General features: G+C 37.1%; 1 protein-coding gene across 3 annotated transcripts in view; it reads right to left on the minus strand.

The window, feature by feature from the left end:
- LOC116430743 (uncharacterized) overlaps nucleotides 1-20,163 on the minus strand; it is a 38,687-nt gene extending 18,524 nt beyond the window's left edge. Inside the window, exon 1 of one of the 3 annotated variants that reach the window (XM_031985275.2) lies at nucleotides 19,931-20,163. In XM_031985275.2, the coding sequence (XP_031841135.1) occupies nucleotides 19,931-20,033 (103 nt within the window). In that variant the 5' untranslated portion in view covers nucleotides 20,034-20,163. Of the gene's footprint in view, nucleotides 1-11,937; nucleotides 12,600-12,621; nucleotides 12,688-19,930 lie in introns of those variants that run through there. The other 2 variants (XM_076364474.1, XM_031985276.2) reach the window with 2 other exon arrangements.
- Nucleotides 20,164-23,136: the final 2,973 nt, after the last annotated feature.

The following is a 23,136-nucleotide window of genomic DNA, read 5'->3' on the forward strand; positions in this document are numbered from 1 at the left end:
TACAGTTAAAAACATGATTACAGAATATTTCACATCTATTTATTTGAATTATATTTTTTACGTAATAAATTTCTTTAACTTTAACAAATATAATTGTACAACTTCTCTTTCAGAATATATACTTAATTCAATTGAATAAGTTAACATGCAAAAATGTAATAATATTTCTGAGATACATTTTTAATGTGGAAACGAATTTACGTGTACTTATATAGTTTTATACAATTCTACAATTAATGAGTTTTAATAATCACTTCATTAGAAAGTTATAACATAGATACAAAAATATCTTCCGCTTACAATTAGTTCAATATAACAAAGGCACGTACATCAGAAATTAATTAATTGAGAAGACCCGTATTACGCATTTTAAAACAATATAACTTTGAACTGAACGATTTACTTTGCTATGCAAATACAATTATTATGCAAAAGGAACTCTGTTGAACTGACTCGTAAATAACCTCTCCTGATACGCAGCGTCTTCGTTCATTAAAGATGGACACCAATGAGACATAGAATTAAAATGTTCCCCTGAGGTTAAGTAAAAGTTACGTCGACGTGAGATTAACGCTTCGGTCCTTGACAATAATGTAAATCCTTCGCGATAGACTGCTATGTAAAGTGCGCGAGTCTGGATCCCCTTGAGAGCCACGATGTATGTAGAAATTGAAACACGATCGAGTCATGAGCACGTGGTATCGCGTGTGTAAACGTGACTGGTTTGGCGGCGTGTCCGTGGCAAAACGTTCGTGTGAATCGTGCGTGCGTGCCTCGTTGCTGAGACCGAGCAACGGTTGCCGTTTGTGTGTTGTGTCGATCATTGAACCGACTTTACAACAATCGTATTGAATCAAAGTTGTCGGTGGTCAGGCACAAACTCGCTCGCTCCACCCACGAACCGTGACCGAGAGCCTTCAGATGCGTAGCCTTTGTTTTTTTCCCTTCCTTTCTACTTGTCTTATCATCAACGACGCGAGAAACGATCGAATGATCGACCAACATCCCGCGACTGGCAACGATTTACCCAACTAACCAACCAAGTATTCTATAACGCACCGATGCGTATCTCGATAATGAATTAATGTAATCCGTCAGCGCGAGGTTACTCGTCAGATTGAATTCTCACCTGTACAAGATGAATCGGTTTCATTCGATCAGATTAAATCCATCGATATTTTTCTCAAATGGCGAACACTCCCGCCCCGATGATTCCATAACTATATGATAGAAAAAACAAATCCTCTGCGTCTCGAGGATGCAACCAGACACGACACGGAAGCGTACCGTGGCAACTCGAATTTATCTCCAACACGCGCCGATAATTAAAACGTGTATGTCGCACGGTTAGACATTCGAGATACATTTCGCATAATACGTAACAGAGTATACAGCGCGGCGACTTGGTCTGCATATATCACTGAAACCAGTAATAATTCAAAAGGTATGCGCGATTCCTGGCAAAAAAGAAATTGCTTTCCGCGTCGGTTCGTATTTGAAAAATATGCGTGTTACGATTTCTAACTGCACGGTTCATTAATTGCCCTACTTGCCGAAGCGTGGACATTTTTCTCGCATTGGAATGGTAAGCGTGTGTAAATCGCGTTGATCGTGTAAGTCACACCTGATATTCTTACGCGGGCGAGAACGCGCGGCGCGCATTCCAAGCTCTTCCCCGTGACCATTCGATCGATCGATCCGTTGTGTATCACCGCGCCCATACATTATAATAAACGTAGCTAGCCGGACGGAGCGCGGTCTTGTACTTTGACATGAATGAACGCATCGCTCATTTCGTACAGGGCCCCCGAAGGCAGAGAATAGCAATCACCCATGTACCGGCGGAGGGCGTCAGGTGGCGAGAGATCGTGGATGGTAGCTTATCTTCGGATGCTCGTACGACCATTCCTTATTGCACGTTTCGTAATTGGCCGGACTTCAGAATCAATATACCCCAGGCTATCGGTTCAGAATCGCCGCACCGTTCATGGTGTACCCTCGAACTCGGCTACGACCAATTATCGGTCGCCGCTAAAGGACCTCAAACTGGAGCGTTAGAAGATTGTTCTTAGGAGGCGCGGACGTTATGGTTGACCCGTCGTTACTTAACGCGAACGTAATATGCGATAGTTGCTATTCCTGCCGGACAATATTCAATCGGATTGTCTAATGCCATCGGTACGCGTGTTATTTATATACCTATAGAAATGTTGAATAGAAGCTTTATGTGAGCATTTGTTTTAACACTGCGTCTACGGGTGCGGATTGCCTTCCTAAATTGTATTGTTTTCCGTAAAGTGGTTATCTTATATATAGAGGTTTGAAGGGATGGATTATTATACATGGGATGAAAAATATAGATGGAATATCAATGAAAATATGTTATTAAAATGTATTATTTAAATCTGTTGAAGATTTAAATACTCCAGATCAGTAAATCTAGCGTTAAAAGAATGCAATGGGAGAGTTGATAACAACAGAAAAATTAATATTTAATGTTTTGTGAAAAAAATGAAACTGGTTAAGAATACGTTTATATTAAGATTCTTCTATTTAATATAATAACTGGTGATAACACACAAAAATAAGGTTCGATAGTAAAAGAACTATTATGATATATGAGACATGCACGTACATATTATACATAATACAGTACAATGTACAATAAAAAATAAATCTGAAATAAATTATTTATTATAAATTAATTTCTAATTGTAACCAAATTATGTTTCTGATTCATAGTATTATTATGCATTTCATATTATATAGATGTACACAACTGTTTAAAATATTTAGAAACTACATAGAAAATTGTCTCTTTTACTAACGGTAACTTTTTCTATCTCTCCTTTAATATATGCGTATATGCTTCCATCGTAATCATAAAGTAACCTCTATGAAACATCAATGGTAATTTAAAAATTAGTGGTCAATGTCCGTATGTATATTTAACAGTCAACATTAACAACAATTACTTTAGTTTCAATTATTAATATTTCTGTACATTGTAACTTCCCTTAAATATTAGGAGAATAGAAAAAATATTTAATAAAAGAAGATTATGTCCTATGATATAGCGTAGGTCACTTTTGCATTGAAAATATTAACACGTATTGGTTCACAAGTATCGCACCAGTTTACGGAAGTAAGAGCATTTCCATGGCATAGTCAAGATTTGCCTGAGGCTCTGTTATTGCCATCGTAGGTGGTGGAACGGAAGAGTGTGCATCGAGGCCTCGTAAAACTCGATTTGCTGCGTAGCGTATAATTTAAACATTGCCTCATTCTGTAATGTGCACCATACCACCCGCACTCTGAACTTTTAGATCTGTATATGTAGATAAAAAAAAATTCGACAAGCTGAATTGCATGATATTGGTTGAAGTAATTATGATGACGATACTCTGAAGTGTGGTGATCTAGGTGAAGTGTAATTATACTGTGTTTGTATGTAAGTATACAGAGAATCTTAGACGGTTAATGTTTTTTAACTATTTTTAGTAACTGAATTAATTAACACACGGGAATATCTTACTGTATAACAATTGAAATCGTCTTATAAACTATAAATATGTATAATGCATATGAATACGTGTTTAATAATATAAGCTTTTCGGGGAAACTGATCTTAAAACCAATCTTGAATCGATACTTTTATTTCTTTCGATAAACACTGTAACCACCTAATGAGATCTCAGATCCTTTTTTCTACACGCTCGCATGTTGAGTATCAGTATAGAGTACTAATTGAAATACTCTGAAATAAACAAAAATTTTTAAAAGTTATCGTATTATTTAAAATACAAATAGTGAATAAAAAATGAAGTATAAGTATTGTACTACTGTCTTAATCATTATAAATGATGTATCGAATACAATTCATATAAACAATGTAAATAAACATCGCTAACTTTTATCGCTGCATTATATTTTCTCATGTAACTTTGTAATTAAAAAATCCTTGCACATATTTATATCGATATATTTTTTGTTCCACTAATAATATACACTCTCGCTTAATGATAATTTTTCCATAAACCGGAGTACAAAACATTATTTTCGTCAATCAAGAGCTTTATTAAAACACCAATATAAAAACTGAAATAATCATTGTTAGACGCTTTAGTTTGATATATCTTGCACAACTCCCCGTTTGATAAATGCATGAGATAAATATTCTATTACTGAATTGTTGCAAAGAATTATTTTTTTGCTAACTATTCTAAAAATAAAGTATCGCGTAATCTCAAAAAGTTAATCAACTTTACTTAAATAGCGTCGTAAGCTCATCCGCTGCGGATAAAGAAATATAATTTTTGAAAGTAATAACCGAATCGGACCGAAAAGTGAATATATCGCAAGTAGTTTGTAACCATCATGAATTTAACGTTGATAAGTATGAACAGTCGCGATACGAACGAGAAACAAGAATGATGCGCGGACGCGCTTTAAACCGCCCGACAAGAAATAACTTCTGGTGCTTAACGCATTCGTAAATCCTTGCAATTAGTGGCTCGTTACGGATAACGAAACCGCAGTTAATCCTAAATTGTAACAAGTGGAACATAACCTTCCCTGCAAGCAGCCATCACGGAGCGATATTCAGCGGAATCGTGGTAGATTCCTGAGAACCAACGATCGGAGATATGAATAGTTCGTATCCAGCCAATAAACGCGATGCTTCTTAATATTTATTAAATCTCCCTTCGATTACGACAGTTCTGTTGTCTGTATTAACTTTTATGCTTTCAAGTAGAATATAACCATGCTTTTAAAGACGTCTTTACATTTCGAGTTGCCTTTTATGTCTGATAAATTATATCGTTGTCTGGCCGCTTATCTTTTCCCTGCTTCTCACGTGGACACAAATAACTGCATTTTACGATTTTGTTATTGCACCTACGGAATTGAAAAATTGGATACAATTGAATTTGTTTTGATACGTAAATTATTAATCGTCTGATTTTGTAAATGTAAAATAGCGTTGAACATGCTTGTGCATAAAGTGAAAATCACATTGAACATAAATTGGTTTGTTACTAACCGAATGAATGTTTTCAGTTTTATTATTCAATCTTTATCGAAATATTCAACTTCCATAGAATAAACTTTTGTCAAATTTATAAAATATCATAACCAGCGCTATTCTTTTAAATAAAGGAAATCACTTTTTCTGTAATATTTTAACAAAACTGAAGAAAAGAAGTTCCAAAGAATATAAATTTTACATACAATGCACTTTGAATTTATTTCCCGAGGTGATTTCACGAAATATTCACGTCATCTAAACAAAACAACTTACTACTAGTTAAACATTTCACGCCGAAACTAAGCAGCGAAAAGAAGTTGAAATTCTGACGACACACATTTCAAACGCGAAAAGCATGTTCGATCATCCGTTACTTTCGCAATCAGTTTAGTGTGATTTATACCGAAAACATATCAATACGTGACACATTGGGTTTGTGTAATGTGAAAGGGTAGTAACATGACTGATACTGATAAACCGGCGCGCCGAAATCGTTTTATCAATTCGCTCGTAAATCTTGGAACAATGATTCCGAGATCGCCCTTGTTTCAACATCGGCCGCGTATCTCACGAGACGGAAAGCGATCGGGCCGATGCCCTGTAATCGGTAGTCCGACTGGCAAACCTGTCAGAAAACCAGACGAGAATGCATGAAACTGAATTTATCTCGGTCTCGGGTTGCCCGAGACGAAGACTGTTTTACCTCGTCTCTCCCGAGGCAAAGGCTGGCGTCGTTTCGACCGACAGTAAGTGAGCACGATTAACAAATTGGCAGAAAAAGTAACCCCGCGTACTCGGTAAAATCGACGCACGATGACATACTGGCGACATGTGTACGTTACGCCTGTGTACCTTGTCAGCCGAATGCACATCGACTACCGCCTACCACGCTCGACCTGTCACGTCTTGAGTAATTTTATTGGAAACATTGAAAAAGTCACCGTGGCGAGAGGGACAGGGAAGGGAAGCGGCGCGGCGGAGCGAGTCCGATGCTTGTCGGGCTCTACATACAATACGGCCTGTTGAAAAACGGACTTTGTGTTTAGTAAACACGTCGTCGCGGTTTTGGTGAAGCGATTTGATTACTTCTGCTTATTGCCTGGTGTGGAAAAGATTATCTTAACGTATTCTTTATCTTGCGCGGACACACTAAAGTGACTTATGCGCCAAAAATTGTTACGGATGGTCTATTAGATGCTGCGGTATGCGATTCGAAAGTTTTCGTTAATTTGGCTGCGTTTCTGCTTTTCGAACAGGTTTTTAATGAGTCTGTAAAATGAAGGAGAACGAGAATAGAAATGAAAATATTTGTGGAAATGAAGCATATAATATTATATATAATGCGAATAATGAATGTCTGTTTTTCAAAGTAAAACATCATTTTCTATTGAAACGACAATGTTTTTCAGGTGTGTTTGTTAATATTTTCTTTTCATTCAAATACTAACGATAAACAAATTTTGAATAGAATAACGGAATGAAAATAAATTAAAAAGAAAAATAAAATATTAATAAGAGCGAAACAGTAATTATCATGTTGTGCTATAAGGTGATTATGAAGAGTATAAAAAGAGTATAATGTTCATATTAAATAATTATAATCTTTTAAGAGTTACATGAAGAATGCACGAATTGATTACTGAATAAGATAGATTGAATAAGATAGACTGAATAAATGCATATCTAAATTTTGAAGCTCGAAACTCTCCATATTAAATTGAACAAAAGTTGATAAACTTGTTTAAATTCCTCTTGTCCCAAAATAATACTGTAATAACTATCTCCGATTTCAAAATTAACAAAATAATTACAGTTTCACATTACTGTTTCTTCGTTTATTACATCAGGCAGTTTTGCAATGAAGTCTCCATAGAATAGTGATCATAATGTTTCATTATAAGCAGTGTCGCTAAGCAGTCTGGATAGTGGCATAATATTTTCATTTCACGGTGGAATGGCCGTCTGTCCGACATAGTATGTCCAGTGAACCCTGGTGAACCCGAAACCACAACGAAGTGCGTGTTCAAAGTCATCTTCAAATCTGTTCTTTTATTGGTTTGCCTCGGAAAGTCACAAACGAACGTAAATCGATTCCGACGATGACTGCAATCGTTCGTTTTCATTATTCAAACAATATTGTCAAATTGCAAAAAGCGATCTTTCGATTATCCAATTGACGGGACGGAATGAATTACACGAAATAGTTTTTAGTGATTTCATGCAATTTTCTATGGAAGTGAACGGGTCGCTGCAAGGACAAACTGCGATTGGTGCAATTTCGAATGGTTTTCTCTCGCGACCCTACTTCGACGATTGGAATGCAGCGTGTAATTTAAGTTGACGAAATTGCTTTATTACTTTCACCCTTAGCATCTGAATTTTCGATGTACCTGTCGTTTGAAATCAGATTATAGGAAAAGGATGCAAGAGAAGCGCATTCTTGCTGAATTCTGATAGGACAATTACTTTTTTAACTTTACTGGAAATATGTTTTTCATAATTAAACTCAATTTTTTTCGATACAAATTTAATTGTTAAGAAAGTTTGCAAAAATGTTTACAAATACAACGATAAAATAAGAAAGAAGTGAGAAAACTGATTAATTTAAAAAGTAAATTATATTTTAGAAAAGTACTTTACAGATTAACAGTTTCGTACAAATGTTCAAAATTACGAACTACAGAATTGTAACTAAACTAATATCAAGAATATATATACGTCGTTTAGGTTTTGCAGAATTTTGATTTCTACAAATACGATGAAGAGCTCAGATATTTCTCCATTTGCCTTTCAAATTCACATAAATATCTGAAGGTACAGGTTGTGTACTGAATAAGTAAACTTGATATGCTTATTTATCTCATCCCACTTATTCTACCGATATGATATCTCCACATTTCTCTTCTCCCTTGCCAAATAACTGTACAATACGAAATGGAAAACCAATTTCGAATTAGTTTTACCTCGGCATGCCAACATCCCGATATCGACATTTCATAAACAGCCACGGGACGTCGAAACGATAAGTCGTCCGAACGAACCGCATCATCGTTCGTGCAAACAATCGGTAGCAATTTGTAAACTCGGAATGATCGTGTGCTTATGGCCGATACCGTTCCTTTCACGGCGGCTCAAAGGTACCTGGCAAAAGAAAAGAAGGTTTGCCTCGGCAGTGTTTGACTCCTCCTTCGTCCGTTTCTCTCCACCTCCATGAAACGATCGCTTTCGTCTCGTGTACCATCAAGAGCAGTGAACTTTTCTCCTTGCCCCGTCGCGAATCAGTGAAAACGTACGGTACGCGTGCGCCCCGGGTAAGATGACAAACCTTCGTCGACATCTACATCGTCGTCATCCTTCGAGATCTCTCGTCTTCGTCACTTCCAGTAACGTACGAGACCACCTCCGGGACGTACGAGTGTTTGATAAACCGGTTAAGGCCCATCCCCGGATCTGTTTGCCTTTGGCTTTTGTAACTTTACTAGTGTTGTGACTCGGCTCGGAGCTAACACGAAAAAAGGGTCTGCGATGGTACCCCGAGCAAACAGTCCATGTGTGTCCCGGATCAACACGGCGCACGCCTCTATCGGCGACCGTAGCCTGTTCGTTGCGGAGGAACACGCGGATGTGGAAGACAATCCAACCGCAAGCTTTCCACACTATACATATTAGATCGTAATCGGCGAACTTTCAGTTTCCCCCTTTCCGCTTGGTCTTGAGTTTCCGTCGCACTCCGAATGACTTTTGTCTTCGACGAAGATTCGTTCGAATTGACCCCTTGTCATATGATTTCTTTCGTAACTGCGGCCCATAGAACTATTCCAGGGTTAGCAATTTACTAGAAGAAGAGAAAAACTCTATGTCCTGTGTATGAATTTATTCCAAGATTAACAATTAATAATAGAAAACTAACATTTAATTTTAACTTAAATGAGTGTACTGATATTTGCATTTGCGAACTTTCTTCGAAACTTTCATTATGGGTCTAACACGGTATTATAAGGCAAGGGGTTAACGATGCTGGAGAGAACGGAGAACAGTTAACATTACCCGATTGCAAATTTTTATGCGAAATCGATTTTCAAGAATATTTTATGCGAAATCCTAATTAGGAATACTTGGGGATAAAATACGACTTTATCTGGCGTATTAATTTCTTGTTTTGTGATTCTTTCTTGATTAGTTCCATAAGGGTTTAATTATTGTTAATAATTTCTCTGCAGAAAAAGAAATTATATGTTCATTGTAGAATTAGATTGATCTTCATCATTAAATATTTGTAAGTAATATATGTTATTTTTTTTAATCAACGAGAATTGAATAGTATCCGTATGTATTAAGTTTAATGTAAAATCTTCACCACGAAGCAAACTCGATATTATAGAGTAAAAATTTAAGAATTTTAGTATATTCAAAATAAGGTTAAAATATATAAAATTATACAAAAGCTTCTTTTCTATATTTTTGTAATATTTAAAAAAATCCTCATTTACTCATTACAAAGTGCAGATAAAAAATTATACTTTTGTGCAAACTTAATTAGGTTGTTAATCAATTTTAAACGTGGTACCATAGCGGGAAATTGAAAGAATCGTTTGATATTGCTAAGAATGTGAACAATTAAAAAAGTGAACATTTTTATCAACTATTATCAATAAACCATTAAGAATGCAATAAACACAAAGCAATTTTGCATTTAAAAACTGAACTAAGAATTTCTGAATACTTTGCTGAGTATTTATTATTTAATGATAACAACGTTATTGCAAAATGGACTGATTAAATAGAATTTCATAACTTTATAAATGTAATGTAACTCTCCCTTCATATACTCGTGCAGCGGCTTGTATGAGTTTATATAATAAGCCAATCATGCTTAACGAGAAACTCAATATTTGTATAACGGTTAAAGTAATCAGTGTTAAATTATGAGGCCGACATCTTGGGAATTTTTAAAAGAAGCACAATTACACGTAATTATACAGTCATAATTATATTATAATTAAGAATATAATCCGCAGTTGTTGGTTGTTTGTCTGGTGCAACGTACCCGCGTAATTTAGAAAAGGTGGAAGGATAATTCGTTTCTGAAATATAAGATCCCGTATCGCTTTACGAAAATTTCGATTTGCTTTTATTTGAAATGCGAAAGCAGTTTCTCGGAGCTCGTTTCTCTCGGTAGTTAATTCGTTTTCCGAGGCGATTTGTATCTCGGATTGAATTCCTACTCTGTGATAATTATACGATTGGTTCTATCCAGGCACGATAGTAATTTACGGTCGTGCGAGTATAAAATTTATTTCGATCGGAAAGAAATGTTTTGCTAATTTTAATATCGTTCTTTTTATTCACGACTGTAACGTAAACATTCTACGTAGAATTGATATTATAACGAGCCGGTGATATCTTTCTTCCCGACCATCGTTTCAGAAGCCAAATAAACACACGGGGAGCATAAGCTCGTGCGTTGATTCGGTTTTAACGCTTAGTCACTCGTCTACTAATTTTCCCTATAAAGGTCCCCCGATGATTGATGAGGTATTAGAGATATTCATTCCGACGAAAGTGTTGTCATACGAGACCACAACAAAGCGACACATCTCTTCGTTATCTGGCGTGAAACGTTATGCATGTGACCCAAACGCGTCGTTATCATTGGGAAACGACGCTTAAGTAAATTCATATCCGAAACTTGAGAGGGCTATTAACCAGGTTCTTCGATTGTTATTAAGTGATACCTTTAGAAGAGATACAGTTTAGATGCGTTTCTTTTTCAATTCCTATCATCTTATGCACGATGGAGACGAATACAGTTCGACACACCACACGGTTAAATATCTGGCTCAGACCGAATTTGGGCTACTGATAATCGGTATTTAAGCTTTCACTTGTACGCTGAAAGAATGATGGCAAATACAACGTGCAACAAAAACAGAAATTTTATCATAATTTCAAGATCAAAGAAGTACAGAATAAGCCACTCTTTTCGAGTACGTTTGCCATCGTATTTCCGGATACTGTTCAAACAAAAGATTTCCTTTAGAAATGACTCTTCCTGATAATACTTATCGATTACGAATTAGATTACTTAACCGACTCGGTGTCTCAGTTTGTAAATACAGTTATTCTCGTTTAGTCGATGAAAATTGGTTCACGTGAAGATCAATTAACAACAAGCATCACAGTAAAATATTACAAAATAAATACTGAAAAATTACTGGAAACAAGTAAATTATAAAATAATGAGGTCTTCAATAATTATCAGAGATAGTAGTCTGTAATGTTCAAAAAGGAAACGTCTTAGATCATGTCTGATTTAATTACTTGATAAACAATGTTACCGATGCAGTTATAATTGCGAACATGTATTCGAAAAGACTGTATCGATCGGGTATTCGTTCCAACCAACAAAATTAAGCGAATGCTGCAATCAATCTGTCGAACCCGTTTAAAGAAGTATTAACAGATGGAAGGAGAAAATAGTATAATTGTCGTGCGGAGAAAGAAAAAAAGGCATGATAAAAGAACGAAAGGAATCCTTACGTGTCACTGCATCATTATGTACATTACAGCAAAACTTGCTGTTAGCTTCAACTTGCCGTTAGTTCTTTCCTGCAATTGATTCCACGAAATACTCGTGGTGGAAATAAATGGCAATTATCTTGCAAGTACAGGTGAAACAAGCAAACCGCGAATGATCGACTATACGAAAACACGGATTATTCATGTGTATCACCGTCAAGTTCGACAGAAAGTTACTCCGCCCGCGTCACCGACGGTTTCACGTGTCCAACATCGACAAAAAAAAAACCATCGTGGAATACCAGGAAAGTAGAAATAATATTTACTTAAAGATACGAAAAGAGGTAAAAACTAGAGAGAAAGTGGGTAGGATTTAGCAATGTACACACACCGCCTTAGTGTGGCGAGGGCGAAAGCTCCGGCCACCAGCAGCTCGAAGATCATCTCTTTCTCGTACTCCTGCAGGAGAGTCCTCGGCTTCTCCCGTCGATACTGCTCGCTCGCATCCACTCGCGCACTTTCAGTCCGACGACGGTTCGACAGATTTATCCCCGTTACCGTAAATGTTCCTCGAAATCGGTGCCGAATCGAATTGGAGAACACAGGTGATCACGACTACCAGCGGAAGACGCGCGTACTCGTAGAAAGAACGGTTCTCGGCGGAAGACCAGCGTAAACGAAAAAGTCAAGGGATCGAGAGAATGACAGAAAACGTATGATCGTATAGAAAAATCAGCGTGTCAGATCGATGTCAACGTGACGTAACAGCGCACCAGAAATCTCCACATCGTGCGAGCGACCCAGCTAGTCCCCTGTCCGGCGTCGGGAAATTCAGCCCCGCGTGCTCCACTGGCGATACCACAATTCGAATGACGCGTCCGCGGCGAGTCGCGTTAGTTGACATCCGAAAAACCGACGTGTCCCTGTTACGATCCCTTCGGGGCCTATGCGCAGACTTCCGAGCGGGAGAACCGATGCGGTTGACCATTCGGCTTGCCGATCTCGTGGTGACTGAGTGGGTCCTCGGTTGCGGCTCCCAGTTACTCACTCCGGCTCACGGACTTACTACTCACCTCGTCCTCTCGCTGTTGCACGCTCGCTCACCGGCACTCGGTCCCACCTCCTTCCCTCCTCGCCTGCACCTCCTACGACACCACACCTCCTCCTTCCCGGACTCTCCACGCTGTACTCCTTCGGCTACCTCTCGGTCTTCCCTGCCCTCCCACCTTCGCGCACACCACCCTCGCCGAACCTTGCCACTCGCTGCGTGGGAGATAGACACCGCGTCCTGGCCCCCCATCGTACCAACGATAATTTCATTATACGTACTGTTAACCCCTTAAGCACCGTTGTAGACCGTGTACCGTTTCACCGAGTTCGTTATGGGGTGGTGTGTGCACGCCGCGCTTCCGGTTCTGACAAACTGATACCGCGGCACGAAGTTTCCCTCGGCGAGCGGACAAGCGGCGAGTGTGTACGTGCATTTCTCAGAAACTTCGAGGAGATTGAAATGTTTGGGACAAGTTGAACGTGTGGGAATTGTCGCCGTCGCGGGAGCAACTTCTCGCGATCGCTTTTAACGGCGATGGACTCGCGTCTCGGTATTGATAATCGTCGGTGGAATGTGGAACTTTTAGGACGGTATACTTCGAGCGTAGATTCTGCTTCGTTAACTACGAGTTAAACTTGTCAGTGAACTTTGGTGCGAACCGATTTACATTATGCATAATTTCGTTTGACACTGAGTTTAGTAGATTCGTTTATTTTTAAATATTATTTGGTGAAGCTTGTGCCGATTTTGAATGATGTAGTTACGCGAATATGTATTCTAACCTTCTGTTTCTGAAGTTCTAATTCTCAAGATGTGTATGGGTGAACAACTATTTTTCTGGGAACAATGCAGTGAAAGTACAATAGACATCGACAAATTTGGTATGAATAAGTTATATGAATTGCAATGAAATTTTTGGAGTCAATTTTAAGTATTATGCTTACTGTAAACAATAAAGTAATTGTTTGAGAAATTATATTTTTATTTGTATTTTGTTTTCTTCAGTTATCTTTAACTAGGTATTTTTACTATAGTTAAAATATATGTATAATTATATTAAAATTTTGCAACAATTCTAAGGAGACTACTCAGAAGGATTTTCATTCATTCGAATAAAAGTATCATGCTTTATCAACAGATTTTATGAAGGTTAAAAACAAGTACATTAAACTCATACAGTTCACAAAATATCTACTGATACAACAGTGAAACAAATCAAATTTCGAACACTGTAATATCAATTTGCTTCTTTCACTTAATCCAAATCTAATCCTTGTTTGTGTCATTCAGATTCATGAATTTAATCTCAATTAGCAACCAATATATGAGCGTTTCATACTTCATTTTTTATAATTTGAAATATTAATTATGTAAATCTAAATTCTTCTTTTCTAGACAAACCATAATATACAACAGAAACAAATGTACAAATTCTGATGTAACAGATATGAATGTTTACTTGCGAATATTATTTCGTTATGTTAACTTTTCATTTTTTCCTAAAAAAATAGGAATAATATATAACAATCTCGGAAAGAAGACAGTAATTTATTTTATATACTGTAAATGAAGAATATGTTTTGAGTAATGAATAACTCATTGTTCGCCACATAGAATTATTCAACTCAATTATTCTACTCAACTTAAGAATGAAGGAAGATCACACAAACATTGGTCGGGGAATGTTTCCTCCCCAAAAGATGAACTCTTTGTTTTTTTATTCGATTTTGAAAATCGAATACCTTTCTGGAGAAACAAAATTTTTGTTAAACCAAAAAAATTCTTCAAAATCAATCTTAAAGTAAAACGACAATAAGCAATTTTGTTTGATAGTCTACTTCAAAAAATTTTAGATTTCTAATATTTTGCAACTAGTTTGATCGATGAGATCCTTCTTAAGCTTTTCAGGATTAGAAAAATAAACAGATCATGAACTTTATCAAACGAATTAGTGACATTATTAAAGACATAAAATAAGAGTTTTGTACACGAATAATATGAAATGCATGTACATAAAAGTGAGTAGACAATTTTAAATAATAAATATTTATATTTAATCAAGTACGCATTTTAGAACCTGCATTTGTACGATTTTTTAATATTTTTGCACTTTCTCTGTTGCAGTTTACAAAATTATAAATAGATTATAACCATTAATATATTGGAATTTCACGTATTTTTCATATATTAAATAATTTCTTGTAATATAATCACGACAATTATACGGTATACATGTCTTAATATTATTTTAATAAGCAGTTAAATTTAAAATTTCTTTATACACAGTAAACTTTCATTGTTGTTTGAAATTCACTTACGAAGATATTCGTTGCTTTTTCACACGAGGTGAATCATCCAGTTGGAACGAGTGATAGCTCGTAAAAAATTATCAGGTAAAAATTAATTCACTCGACAACATAGTCGTTTCTGTCCACGTGTCTCTTTATCGATTTATACGACTAAATACAAGAGTCACTTTTACACGCAATGCATTTGTACTTTTCGAATTTATTGTTACATTTTAAACAATCAATCTAATTAGCAGAAGAACAATGACACACAATGATCGAATTTGTGTTCTTTAACAAAACAGGAACAATCATGTGCTTTAATTATGTGATTTATTGTATGAATATATGTAAGAAGCTATTTTATATAATATTTGTTCTACATTTATATAACATTATATTTATAAAAAATGATTGTTGCAAATAATATTTTAATAATTAGGTATAGTAAAATCTGAGTAATTAGAAGATGGAAATAATTCGAACTTATAACGCACATGTGTAAATTTCCGGCCATCTATGGTTTTTTCAGCGATGAGTAAGAAGAGTCGGAATATCAGATTAGATGGGCGATAACGTGCAGAGAATCCGTTGACGGCGACAGAAATTCGGGGAAACAGTTTTATAGCATTTGAGGATTTTAATCTTTAATCAATTTTGACTCATCATCAAATTGAACTTGTCTTACTCAACATTTTTCTGTCATCGTCTACACATAGACATACAAGTGTTAAACTAAAATGGTAAGTCCGGGAGGGTCCGATAATAGAAAAAGATCAGCCCGATTTGACATTTTCAAATGAATAGAAGCAGGAAAAAAGTCTGCATTTCACTTAAACAAAACAAATGAATCATAAATCCAATGTCAACAGTAATTGCGAAACCGTTTTCAACCTACAAACCTTATTTTACTACGCTAAAAACATTATGCAAATGTAGCTATACTATCCGGGAACCTTACTTCCATATCAGCGAACATGTACATAAATATTTATACACATATTCATAAAAATATATTGTTGAATTTACTTCAAAACAAATGTTAAGAACAACGTATTTGTCACTAAAACTACCAAACCAGTTAAAGTCACTCATTCCTAATGTCTTCTTTTTGCAATTGTCAAAAATATAACAAATGTTTCTCCGAGAAATTGTTAAAAAAATTGATTTAGCACCACGCAAACTAAATTGAAAATCAATTAAAGTCTTAACAAATGCACTCTTGGAATTCCTACAGAGAAATTTCAAAAGCTCAATTTAACTGCTCGGTAGTTTTAGTGTTAAAATATTATTTTTCATCACGTGTATCAAGTGACCGGTGTATTTGTAGATACGCTGTATTGTGTAACTTGTTCATAGAACACGTGAAACGCAAACCACAATGTAAGATACTAATAGTTATTTCAATGAATAATTAGAGAGGAATGGAAAAATGTACAGCCAATGATGACATCTCTCCAGGGGAAAAGATACGTTCCCGTATACGTCATTGATAAGATATTACGTCCATGATTAGATGTGTCGCACGACGCATTAACTGACTGCCAGAGACACACACGCTACGTACTCGATACACCTAACCTTACATATCATATGACACGCTTCTAGGTGTAGCAGCCGCGTTAGTTTGAAAAAGTTCGCAAAGGTGCTTCTATATGTATCGGGCGCGTTCCTCGGGGACTCACGGTCGGTCCCATTAGCGCGTGCAAATTATTCGAATATTATGCGCTGCAAATTAGAAAGCACCGCCACGAGGTGGCCCGCTGCGGGCCCCGAAGATGGTGCCAGTCGCCCCGGGATTTTAATTTAGCGCTTTTTTAACGCTTGGCCCCAGGACACGTGAAGCTCTTCAGAGGATGCATCCGCAAGGGGATCGAATTACCACGTCAATTATGGTGTCACGTCGTTAATTAACCGGTAGTCTGGCGCGCCGCGGAAGATCCTTCCGAAAAGCAAGTCATTTCGAGCGTGAATCACCTTGTTGGTACTAGACAAAATCATCATTGAAAGGAATAACTACACGTAACAGTACGATGACCGTGTTCAATTACATCTCGCCAGCTGGTAATCACCGTCACGGGTTAAATGATTGTTTGATACCTCGCATTTCGTTAACATTTTGACGAGCGGTGTTGCGGAGGCAATCTGGGAAATACGTGTTCAAACCAGTATGATATTAATCCCTTGAATGAAAATGACCAGTCTTACTTGCGTCGGTCCACCGTGCAATTTTGTAATTTATTTTATAAATCTGTCGTATCATGACTAAAATAATTTTCTTATTTTTGTAAAGAAGTTTAATTGAATCATTAATATTTCAGTTTCTTTTTGTAACGGTTGTGCCTACAAGCTTGGGACAAAATGGAATAATATAAGCATAAACACGTGAGACGAAATAAATCGCCAGGCAAGGAGTTAACCCTTTGAGTGCCAGAATTTTGCATTCGAGAAATGCATGACAATTTTAACCCTTAACGGATCAATGCCACCATATAAGCGGCATAATACTTTTTTACTTACTGGATCCAATGCCTCGTATATGGCGGCAAAAATCATTTTATTATTTTTATCCCTGTTATTGTTGTAATATTTAAAATTATCACGTAAAGCATTGTGCTAGGTCACTTCACTTATATATCGGTCGATTTTTATCTAAAATTCATACAAGTTTTACGTAATATTAAAAATGTCAGCCTTCCTTTATTACTAATAAAATTGAAAAGAAATTTTTCGCAAGTACATAAAGGAACGATATATCACACTTTGCCACTGAAAAGGTTAATATGCGTTAATCCCTTTGCGGCATGAATATTTGCGTAGCAACAGCAACGCGGAAAGATTGAGTTGCGGTGTCTCTTCCTTTTATTTTTATGTTTCGCTGAACAGAGTTTCATTGACATTGTCAGACTAGTTTCCCGATAAGAATCAACGGCGTCAGGTAATGCACCAGGGTTTCCCCGAGTTTTATCGTTTCTGTTCTTACGTCTTCATTACGTAATGCGGCAAAGGCTCGGGCTTTTTCCGAACAAATCGCGTACTTCGGCGGGAAAAAAGGAAAATTTACGTTACGCAAGGCTAACTTCTGAAATCGGCCGATTTCCCGGCACGGCCGTTGTTTCTAGTCAGTATTCGGTTTTTGCTTGTTATTGGAACGGAAATGCGTAGCACCGTTGCGCGACTTGTTTCTTTGTTTGCTTTTGTTGCCATCTGTCGATTATACTTTCGGCTGCTTTATTAGTATTAAAAAATGATGCAAAATCAAGACGGTTTATAGCATGATTAAGAGAATTATCACAATTCACAATTTTTTCTTAAATAATATTATATATATATACGAAAAATAATAATATCAATTTTTTATCGAATTAAAAGAATAATATTTTATCAAGAGAGTATAATTAAAAAAAGGAAGGAAATATTTAATTGTTTAAATAGAACAATCCCATAAACTTAATACTTTCTTCATTTGTTCTTTGAGATAGTTTTGACTCGATATTATTTTGTATATTATATTCATAAGAATTGGGTATTAATGATTTTTAAAAAAGTAAAGAGTAAAATATTATGCAAGTATGTTATTAAATATTAAATATAAAACATAAAGAATGTATATTAAACAGTGAATATAAAAATCTGTTTCTAATAAACTTTTTAAATAAATGAATACCAAGTGTTGCATAAAACTGAACTTTTCGTATTGTTTAATACTTCGATTATGTTTTAATTCCATGAACTCACTTATGTTCGCTATTGCTGGTATCGATTCGCAATTAACTATAAAGTATGATTTATTTACGGTATATAATTGGTTCTTCAAAAACAATTTACAAGCTCTGTAAACTATCAGCTGAGTGTACCTGTTTTTAATAGCGAATAACTCCGATAACGTGTAATCATTCGCATTAATGCGCTGCAAGATAAAGTCGATACACGACAAGTAGCGATTGGGGTTAAATAGATGGCGTCAAAGATGATTCATATCAGATAAGTGTCCATCAAGTGAATTCGTTCTCACGGAATTGATTGTTCGCGAATCCGGAGCCATTGTTTAAATTCTTGAAACACAGGATTCCAGTCGATGCCGCGCGTCCACGCGGTCGACCGAAAACGCATGATCGTTAAAGACGGAAAAGACGAAGGGGGTGGAATGGAGCAAGGCAAAAACAATAATTGGATAGCGAGGGGAATGAAACTCGTCTGTGATTCTTCCCCAATAAAGTCACTGAAATAGTTGAAGTCAGAGCGATTACTCGACCGCCGCATTCCTCGTTTGTCGCGGAAAAAAACTTAGAGGAAGCGCTCCTTCTTTCATTCACTTTCGAGAATCGAGACCGGTAGAAAACGAGCGATAAAAAGGGGCACCGGCTTCTACCGGCCGATGTGAATGGCGTTCCAAACTCCTTGCAAGGAGCCGTGGCGCACGAGGCGATTTGCTACAGGCGAGTTTGCGCCTGCTTGATGCGAGGAGAAGCTTGAAATCCATTAGTTTCGTTAACGATAAAGATCAGGATCCACCATCACCACCGGCACAACCACCGCCACGGCGATGAATGAAAAACAAAAACTCGCGACCCATTCGGTCCCGCCGCCCGCATAGGACGCGTCCACGTGCTCGCTCGAAAGCGAATTACCCGCGCGACGACAGAGATACAACGGGAAAATTGATGTCCGCGGGATAGTAAAAATAGCCAAGTATGTGATTATGCTGAAATCGATGAAACTGGCACACCTTGAACTGGAATATCTTCTTTGGCCGATCACCGCGCGGTTTTAATAGAATTCAAAGACACGCGGAGATCAACGGCGGTTTGAAAAGTCGTGGTTAACGCTCTCCGCGGCGTGTCACAGCGAAATAAACAAGAGAAGATATTTTCCCTTGGCGCGGCGATATCATGCAATGTACGGTAAACCGATCGATTTTTCAGCAGCATCGGCTATTTTAAACGGAGCCGCGCGGCTCGGCGCGGCGTGTTTACCGGTGCAAACGCTTTTGCTTCCTAGAATGTTCGTATGAAACCGAGACTGATTGTGAGTCATTCTCACCTATTCGCATTCTCCTGTGCTCGATGTTAATCCACCTTGTCGACGAGTTTGTGCTTCTCGATTTCACGAGTCTCTTGTAGGACGTCGGGACACCCACACACATACACAGAGCCGCGCGATGGAGCGCGAGCGCGAGCGCGAACTCGAAGGGGGTCACTCGAACGATTGAGAATCGTGATCAGCGCACGCTCTGTAAGGACACTCTCGCCGTATCGGATTAATGAATGACTAGACAGCAGTGGAACTATGAATGAACACCGCATAGCACTAGAGTACTATATAAGCGTACACATTGTGGGCGTCCTCCGCTCTCAGCCAATAAGATTCCCTTGCAGTGACTTGTACGCGGTGTAATACGATTACATCTTGACGCCGGCTTTTTCCCGGAAATTCAACGACGCGAATTACCGATCGCGAGGACAGGCCCATCGCGCTTCTTCGATAGCACCGCCGTCATTTCCGTTTATCGGTACGCCCGCCGAATATTTGTACGCCCTTTTTGCGGTATGATTTTAGTGTCGTCGTGAATCATGCGATCCTAAATATAGCAAGCTTTAATTGAAGTCTTTCTTAGAATTCAAATAGTTAACATTTGAACTGACAACGAATACATGGAGTGGAATATTTTGTAATTCTTTCTAGAGTAAGCCGCGGATAGATAGCCCACTTTATAAGAAAGAACTGTTATATCATAAATATTATTGATACCTAACAAAAATAAAAAAATATATTTATGAACATAAGAATAGTTAAATAGGTTTCTGTTCAAGATTCAGTATACCATTTAAAAAATTGAAAATATTTGACTATTTTAATGAGATCAGGCCATTTTAACTACAGTACCATCTCACCCGAATTATTCTATTTGTACAGACAGTGGGAATGAAATCTAACAATATAAGTGATGTTTTCCGAGATAAATGTGTTCTAATTTAATGTTAATCCGAGGTTCAAATTAATCAGATGAGAATTGATATGTTCGATTCAAAATATTATCCATTTCAGTGGTTTCCTTCTATTATAGTGATAATCATTTAAGAGGTTACTGACAGAAGTTCTTGAATTTGAATAATTATGATACGAGTTGAATGCATTTAGTGAAATATTTCATAACGATTTAAACTTGTAACTACGGACAATGGAAATCTCTTTCAACAATGTAAATAACATTTGTCTTCGAGGTAATTTTATATCAATTCAATGTTAATTCTACGTTGAAATTATTCTATTGAAAATTGATACGTTCGATTCGAAATATCATTGGCTTCAATTAGATTATTCCTCTCGTAGTAACAGCTGCCTAAACGATTACTAATAGAAATTGCTAAATTTGCATAATTACCATTTGAATGAAAAATTCGAGATGGAGAGAGCATTGCAGTTGTTTTCACAAGTATTTCACGATTCTTTGAATTCAATTAGATACTGGGAAGAAAATCTAACATGAAATATGTGAATGATATTCAAGGTCGATATAGTTCGGATTAACATTTTTGCTGAGTAAACATGATACTTGCTTATAATGAGAAAATTTAATGAAAGATTTTTTATTTTTAGTCGTATACATTTTACCTGTTCTATCTTAAATTAACCAGTTTTTATTTGCATTCGTTATTACAACAATTTTAACCAGATCTGATTTATAAATTAATTTATTAGTTATTATATATCTCATTTATAAAATCCTTCAATTTGACGAATTTTGGATTTCACGATTATCGAACGAATGGTAATTAGTATAATCGATATAAAGTGTTGCGAGTGGATTTGGCGTACGCATGATTTACGTGTGCGGTGAAGGTAAAAATGCAGCAAAGAAGTAGTACGTAGAAAAATGTTTTATTTGTAAATTACGCGACGTTTAGATTTACACTGAGTCGTCCAGCATGGACCCGTCCTTTCATGTGCTTTTTGGGTTCCACGCTGGAAACAATTGACGCTGAATGAACGGTCGATTTTCGTCATGGTCAGCGCTGCTGCGCCGCACTCGTGGCTGACCGCGCAGGCCGCCACACGTGTATTTTTGTATTTTTCGATACATCGTTAAATGTTATATATTATTCCTCTGATAATCTGATAATTCGATCTATATATTTACATAATTGTTTATTAAATAATTCATATTATATTGCGTAATTTTATCTGCAATTAAAATTACAGAATTAATAAAAAATTTTTGTATATCTAATAATATATATTATTCTATAATATATAATAATAATAATATCCACAAATCTAACATTAATCGAAAGATGTAGCGCCACAAAGAGCCGTTCATATCTAATGCAATAATAGAAAATCTCTTTCACTTCTAATCAGTAATGACTCATTTCTATCTATGGACGTAAACGAGTTCGAGCGAGAAGATAATCCTTGTCGCCAATAAATTCAATACCTTGCCGGTCTCACGTGCATCGATCAAATTCCATTCTCAAGTGCAACTTTTTCTTGCCAAATCATTTTGGAAGGAATTACAATTCACGCCGGAAATCGATTGTGACGAACATCGTCCAACGATGATGAAACTGACAGTCGATTACACGTTATTCGCGTGCGGTTAACTGCGAATCGGTTAACTCGTCGGCTGGAGTTCGCTATCGGCGCTCGTTATGATATCCGTGCATGCAATAATTATTACTTTAAGCGCGATAAATCACACGCATTCCTGGGCTAACATATTTTACAACTGTCATTTGAAATGGTTCTAGCGGAGCGAGTGGTTATTTACGCTCAAAAATCGGAGCAAGGAGACATTAACCGGAGTATAGCGGAGAGTGCGGCCGGTGACGCAAGCGCCAGTGAACTTTGCGTGCCCGCCGCGAAGAATAAATCCCGAGAATATGAAATCGTCGGATAGTCCGATCGGAACGTAGCGAGTTCGAGTCGGCCGCAGTAGGACCGATGTTTCGCAAATTATTGGCAACATTGGACGCTTTCGGTCGTCGCGTGCCAGGGACCTCTGGACACCCGTTGGTCAAGGACTTTCGGGTCTCCCACTGGTAATCCAGCCGAATCGGGACCGGTTGGAAAGTTAATTAAATCATTTGGCTTGCCAATTCCCTCGCGGTCGATTCTCGTGTACGCGTTCCTTATACCCGATCAAATGCATCGAATTATCTAAACAAGTTTCGCACGTGCGAAGATTCAATTACTATGGAAATTTACTGGCTCTAACGAATTCATTGCAACAATGTCGCGAACGCCGG

Source organism: Nomia melanderi, chromosome 2 (assembly GCF_051020985.1).
Source record: "Nomia melanderi isolate GNS246 chromosome 2, iyNomMela1, whole genome shotgun sequence".
Lineage (NCBI taxonomy): Eukaryota > Metazoa > Arthropoda > Insecta > Hymenoptera > Halictidae > Nomia > Nomia melanderi.